Source organism: Penaeus japonicus, unplaced genomic scaffold, assembly GCF_977035675.1.
Source record: "Penaeus japonicus unplaced genomic scaffold, GWHDUDI00000001_assembly GWHDUDI00000019, whole genome shotgun sequence".
NCBI lineage: Eukaryota > Metazoa > Arthropoda > Malacostraca > Decapoda > Penaeidae > Penaeus > Penaeus japonicus.
Window position 1 is genome coordinate 2,436,055 of NW_028234421.1, and position 7,500 is coordinate 2,443,554.

The window sequence follows — 7,500 nt, forward strand, 5'->3', positions numbered from 1 at the left end:
TTTTATAGTACATATACACAAGCATAAAAAGATACACTTTGAATATTCTTTTCTATCTATTAATCTGTCTGGTTATCTGTATGTATTTACGTCTCTATCTATTTATCTGTTTATCCTTTATTCTTCCTTTTTTATATCTATTTATCTGTATATCTATCTATCTATCTATCTAATCTATCTATCTATCTGCCTGCCTACCTGTCCGTCTGTCTGCCTACCCACCTATCTTGCTCTTGACTGGTTATGAGGTTTTCCATGATTAAGGATTTCAATGTCCTAAATGAACAGCATATAAAAACACAAAAAAATAAACAAATAAAAACAAAACAAACATAAACACACGTTGCATTAAAACGCCAATGCCAAAAATCTCACAATTAAACCAGTGCAGATCAATAATAACAACTCTATTCTAGGATCTATCTGATTAACAAATCACATGACAAAAAAAAAAAAAAAAAAAAAAACAATAAAAACGTCTGAAAAAAAAATTACCTATCACTAAATATAAACACTTCCACACAGAGACCCACACTCCACACTCCACACTCCACACTCCATACCCAAATACAGGTCCACGTCCCCAACCTACTAAACGATAATCCCCCCCCTCGTCCCGCACCTCAGAGATCGACGACAACGCAGACTTAAGGGGCATCATGAAACAGGCCCTGAGGGAGGAGAAGACAGACTTCGTCGACTTGCTCATCTCTTGGGGCTTCGACATCAAGCGGTTCCTGACGGTGGAAGAATTGCGGAGACTTTATAATCTTCCGGTGCGTGAATGAGCGATGATGTTGTGGTAATGATTGATTGAGATAAATATCGGCATGATTAGGTCTACTGAATAGATGTTTAATCTGTTTGAAGCTACATGATACATGGATGTATTTCTGAGGAATTTAGAATTAGGGGATATTAGTGCAGGGTAGTAATTTCGTATCAAAGGGTGATCTGTAACTGAAATTTTTTATATTCATTCATGTATTGTCAGCGCACTATGATGTACAAGTACTACAAATAAAAACATCTACTTGAGGACAGGGATATATATATATATATATATATATATATATATATATATATATTATATATATATATATATATATATATATATATATATATATTATATATATATATATATATTATATATGCACACACGCACACAGACACACACACATACATACATACATACATGATGACAGGGATATATATATATATATATATATATATATATGTATGTATATGTATATGTATATATGTATATGTATACATGTATGTATGTATATGTATACATATGTATATATGTATACATGTATATATGTATATGTATACATATGTATATATGTATACATGTATATATGTATATGTATATATATGTATATATGTATATAATATATATATATATATATATATATATATATATATATATATATATATATGTATATATATATATATATATATATATATATATACATACATAACAGTCACGATATATAAAAAATAACTAAAAAAAAAAAAACTCTCCGGACAGGAACCCAAAGTTCACTTGAAGATGCTGCTCCGCCACTCGTCCGAAGAAGATCAAATCACTCTCAGCGACATAGACAAACTGCTGAAGAAAGTGGTGGGCGCCCACGTTCACACTTTGTACCAAGACAGGAACAAGGGGAAGCAATTTTCTTCGTCTCTCGTGAACGTCCATTTTGAGGTGAGTGATGTGATGTGGAGAAAGATATTGGACGAAGGGATATGAAGTGAATTAAGGAAGTGATTGGAATTTGGGATATTTCTGACGTGATCACTTCTTACTTATGTGTCGTATTGATGCGTTTATCTTCATCATCATCATCTTCGACATCATCATCATCATCACTGAAAATAAGCAATGAGTTTTATTTCTTTTCCATCATCATCATTTTTTTTTACCATCATGACTGTTATTTCTTTACATCATCATTAATATCAATACATATCATCGTTAACATTGTATTTCATTGTTATCATGAAAATTAACATTATTCTTCGTATGATTATTATCAATTTGCCACCATCATCATCATCACTATTTCTGTTCTTACCCCTAACATAATGACCATCATCACCATAATCCCTATATTCATCCTTCCCACTCTCAACATCATAACCATCACCACATCCACCCTAACCTCTATCACCACCAACACCCTCACCACAACCACCATACCCATTCATACCCCTTAACCCCACCACCACCATCACCACCACACAACCACAACCTCCGACCTACCAACATCCCCATCACCACCACCACCACACAAGTCCTTCTACCACCCGAATCTACCTCCATTTTAAAAGCCTCCTTTATACTTTCCTCCTTCGTCCCAGGACCCTTACATGGAGCTTTTTATCTGGGCCATCCTCACACGAAGGAACAAGCTGGCAGACTTCCTGTGGGAAATTACCAGCTTCCCTCTGAGCGCCGCTGTTGTAGCCACCTGTATCTACAACGGGATTCTGGCCTCTCTCACGGACACCGATCTGAGGACGGAGAGCCAAGATATGAAGGACATGTTTGAGGAGAAAGCTATAGAGGTGAGGGATATGGGGTAGTGTTGGTTAGGTAGAGGGGAGAGAGAGAGAGAGGAGAGATGATAGGAGAGGATAGGATATGATGGGAGAGGAGAGGAGAGGAGTCGAGAGGAGAGGAGTGGAGAGGAGAGGGGAGGAGAGGGGCAGAAAGGAGTGGAGAGGAGAGGAAAGGAGAAAAGAGGAGAGGGAAGGAAAGGGGTGGAAAGGAAAGGAGAGGAGGAGAGAGGGGTGGAGAGGAGAGGGGAGGAAAGGGTGGAAAGGAGAGGAGAGGGGAGGAGAGAGGTGGAAAGGAATGGAGAGGAGAGGAGAGGAGAGGAGAAGAGAGGAGAGAGGAAAGGAGAGAGGAAAGGAGTGGTGTAGAGAGCATAGGATAGGGGTGGAGAGAAGATGGAGGTAGTGAGGATAATACAGAATCAGATAAAATAGGATAGGATATGATAGGAAAGGATATGATAAGATAAGATAAGATAGGAGAAGTAAGAATCTTTTAAATGACTGGCGTGAGATTTGAGGATGAATATCTTAGAGATTTGATGTGAAAGCTTTTAAGTTTTTAAAAATTTGGTCGCAAATGATTGAGTTATCTGTATATATATTTTTTTTATTGTTAGTTGTGAATCCTTGTAAAATGAAACTACGCAGAATCTTCAAAGAATGTATTATAAGATTTTTTTTTTGAAAGAAAATGGAAATATCAAAAGGATTATGTCCAACACTCACTTTTTCTCAGCAAATCGCAAAACAACTTTCAAAAACATCTAAAAAAAAAGTTTCAAAAACTATTCCAAACACCATCTATCTCCACAATCCCTACTTCACTCCCTCTCTCATCCCTCTTTCATACCTAATCCTAATCAACCCTCTTCCTCCCCCCTCTTCCCCCCTCTTCCCCCTCCCCCTCCTCCCCCCACTCTCTTCCCCCCTCTTCCCCTCCCCCTCCACCCCCACTCTCTTCCACCAGCTCTCAGACCTCGGCTACAGAAAGAGCTACAACAACGCCGTGAGCTTGATGCAACAGAGGTACTCACGGTGGGGCGGCCTCGACATCCTAGAGCTGGCGATGGTGGGTCAGGACATGCGGTTCGTGTCCTCTCCGTCGGCGAGGGCGGATGAGATCCAACGATGGACTAATGTCAGGAGGTGAGGGGGTTTTGGGTTTGGGTGGTTTCGAAGTGGGTTGTGTTTTTTTTTTTTTTTTTTTTTTTTTTTTTTTTTTTTGGGGGGGGGGGGGATTGTGGTTTTGTGTTTTTTTTTTGTGTGTGTGTGTGGAGTGGTTGTTGTTTGTGTGGTGGTAGTGTGTGTGTTTTGTTGTTTGTGGCTTTTGTGTGTGTGTGTCGTTGTGTGTGTTTGTTTTTTTTTTTGTGTGTAGTTGTGTGTGTGTGTGTGAAATCTTCTATTGTGTTCCTATCTAGTGTTTGTATGTGTTTGTGTGAATGTGTGTACAAGTGTGAGATTTTGCACATGCATACGTGTATCTGTTTTCGGTTTTAAGTAGACAATACACCTTCGAACGTACGAATAAAGCATGAATATCTAGAATAACAATAATAAAGTCACTGAATAAATAGCATGAAAAGCGGAAATTATATGAATTTCTATATTTCTACTTTCTATACGAAATACAGATAGATTAGATAGATGCACGGACACGTATATTAATGATAATGATAACGATAGTAGTAAGGTCAGACATAATAACAACGACGATGATAATAACGATGCTGATAAGAACAGAATTAGTGATAAGGATAAGAAAAAAAATAGTGCAACAATGATGATAAGAACAGAAATAGAGATAAAGATAAGAAAAACAAAAACGAATAGTGCATTTCCATACTAATTCATCTTTCCCGAACCACAACATTACAAAGAGAATCACAAATCGACCACCTTTTTTTCCAGAAAATTTTGGTCTCGCATCCTCTACCGAATACTTCTGTTCGTCGCCCACTGCTTCCTTGTTCTCTTCAACCTTGACGAGACGCCCACTATTCTCGAAGGGATCTTGGCTATAATCGTGACCTCGGAAGCCATCGAGAAGATGATCCAGGTCAGAGGTCAAGATGGGTCAAAGTGTTATTAAAGTTGAATTTTTATTTTATTTTTTTATTATCTTTAGGTGTATATAGTTCTTGATTTATGAAAGGGATTACTAGTAATGTATTTTCTTGAATCTTGAATTATCTTTTATATTATTTTGAGGTCTTTTCTCAATGTATATGGATAGATGGCTAGTTAATTACAATTTGGGAGTAGTTTTTAATAGCTATCCACTTTTAGTATATTGCACTTCGGTATTTGCAATCAATGTAAAAAATACCCACGTAATGAAACACCAAGATACCCATATGACGAAACCCTTAAATACCCGCATAGCGAATATTGCAAATACCCACATGATGAAACCCACAAATACCCACATGACTCATCCCCAAAATACCCACACGGCAAAACCTTCAAAACATCAAAATACCTACAACACGAAACTCCAAAATACCCACATTCAAAAAACAAAAAACAAACAAACAAAACAAAACCCAAAAATACTAACATAAAAAACAACAAAAAACAACAAACGAATACTCACAATACCCACAAACCGAAACCCCCCCAAATACCCACATTCCAACACCCCCCCCCCCAAAAAAAAAAAAAAAAAAAAAAAAAAAAAAAAAAAAAAAAAACGTGACCCCCAAATACCCACCCTCCCGCAGATGGCACAGACGACCCAGCGCATCGGCAACTCGGCTTGGCACTGGTACGATACTGGCCTCCTGGTCGTGTTTCTCTCCGCCTTCGTTCTGAGGAGCATTCCGTGGATAGTAAGTCTCTGTTTGTCTTCGTTTGTGGTTCCTGTATGTCTTTGTATGTCTTTGTATGTCTTTGTTTGTCATAGTATGTTCTTGTATGTCCTTGTATGTCTTTGTGTGTCTTTGTATGTCTTTGTGTGTGTTTGTGTGTCTTTGTTTGTCTTAGTATGTGGTTCTTGTATGTCTTTACTTGTCTTTGTGTGTCCTTTCATGTCTTTGTATGCCTTTGTGTGTCTTTGTGTGTCATTGTTTGTCATAGTATGTGGTCTTCGTGTGTCTTTGTTTGTCTTAGTATGTGGTTCTTGTATGTCTTTGTGTGTCTTTACTTGTCTTTGCATGTCGTTGTGTGTCTCTGTATGTCTTAGCATGTCTTTGTTTCTGGTCTTTGAAGACTTTCTCCTTTAGCATTTTATATCCTTAGGGATAAGAATTAATTGTGTTGATGAGAATCAGATACGAATCAGAGATTGAGAGATATAAAACACATTTTTTTTAGTGTCCCCCTCCCCCTCCCCCTCCTCCTCCCCTCCCACCCTCCTCCTCCCCTTCCTCCTCCTCCTCTTCCCCCTCCCCCTCCTCCTCCTGTCCCCACTCCTCCTCCCCCTCCTCCTCCTACTCCTTCTCCTCCTCCCCTTCCCCCTCCTCCTCCTCCCCCTCCCCTTCCCCCTCCCACCCTCCTCCACCTCAACCTCATCTTCCCCCCCTCCCCCCCTCCTCCTCCACATACCCCTGGCCCCCTCCCCCTCTTCCACCCTCCTCTCCCCCCTCCCACCCTCTTCCTCATCCTTTTCCCCCTCCCCCCCTCCACATCCCCCCTCCTCCTCCTCGTCCCCCTCCCCCTCCCCTTCCACCCTCCTCCTCATCTTCCCCCCCTCCCCCCCTTTTCTTCCTCCTCCCCCTCCACCCTCCTCCCCCTCCCCTTCCCCCTTCCCCCTCCACCACCACCTCCCCCCCTTTCCTTCCCCCTCCCCCCTCCTCCCCTCCCCCTCCACCCTCCTCCTCTTCCCCTTTTCTCCCTCCACCACCACCCCCCACCTTCCCCCTCCTCTTCCCCCTTCCTCCTTCCCCCTCCTCCTCCTCCTCACTCACCACCATTCTTACCATCTCCGACGCTCTCCCACAGCCTGACTTTGGTTACGTACTCTACGCTCTCTGCGCGCCACTCTTCAGCTTACGGTTACTCCGGTTCTTCTACGTGTGGCCAAGACTCGGGTCCAAAATCCTCATCTTTGTGTATATGGTGAGTAAGGGTGATATTGGCGTGTCTTTTGTGTAAGGGAGACGAGTGTTGTGTTGTTGTTGGCTTTATGCTGATATATATTTTGTGTTGTTGTTTACGTTATGGATCAGGATTGTTGTTGTTGTTTATTGTTTAATGATGATTAAGATGAATATGAGAATGAGGAGGAGGATTGAGAAAAAAAGGTGATAATGATAATGATGAAAATGAAAATGACATAACGGATAACGATAACAATTATGATAATGATGATATTGATAATAAGGATAAAAACAACACCAACAATAATGTTAATTATGATCTTATTGATGATGATAATGACGCATAATGAAATGATGATAAAGAAGATCGTATCATGATCATAATGATAACAACAACAATGATGATAATTATAGCAACAAAAATAACGATAACAATAACAACAATAATGACCATAATGCTAATAATAATGACAGGAGGGGGAAGTGGTGGTGAAGGAGGAGGAGGTGGAGGAGGAGGAGGAGGAGGAAGAGGAAGAGGAGGAGAAGGAGGAGAAAGAGGAGGAGAAAGAAGGGGAGGAGGAGAAAAAGGGGGAGGAGGAGGAGGAGAAAGAGAGGGAAGGGAAGTAGGGGGAGGAAGAGGAAGGTGGGGAGTAGGAGGAGGAGGAGAAAGAGAAAGAAGAAGAAGAAGAGGAGGAATAGACAATAACCACCAAACCACCAAACCCACTCTCAAAAACTCCCCCCCCCCTTAGGTACCAAGGATGGTGGAATTCCTGATCTTCCTCCTTCTGTTCGTCCTCGGCTACGGCATCGCCACCCGAGTCTTAGTGAGTCACACTTGCCAGAACCGCGAGTACCTCAACTTCAGCCTCCGAAGCCTCATCGACTTCATCTCCGA

At 40.8% G+C, this 7,500-nt stretch overlaps 1 protein-coding gene across 1 annotated transcript in view; it reads left to right on the forward strand.

Annotated features, from left to right (window-relative positions):
- The window catches only part of LOC122247638 (transient receptor potential cation channel subfamily M member 2), a 23,062-nt gene that overhangs the window by 11,588 nt on the left and 3,974 nt on the right, over positions 1-7,500 (forward strand). The window contains exons 12-19 of the mRNA XM_086547058.1: positions 628-776; positions 1,535-1,711; positions 2,368-2,574; positions 3,533-3,711; positions 4,474-4,621; positions 5,286-5,393; positions 6,505-6,621; positions 7,355-7,500. The exon at positions 7,355-7,500 is cut by the window's right edge and continues 59 nt beyond it. Of these exons, the coding sequence (XP_086403184.1) occupies positions 628-776; positions 1,535-1,711; positions 2,368-2,574; positions 3,533-3,711; positions 4,474-4,621; positions 5,286-5,393; positions 6,505-6,621; positions 7,355-7,500 (1,231 nt within the window). The remainder of the gene's footprint in view (positions 1-627; positions 777-1,534; positions 1,712-2,367; positions 2,575-3,532; positions 3,712-4,473; positions 4,622-5,285; positions 5,394-6,504; positions 6,622-7,354) is intronic.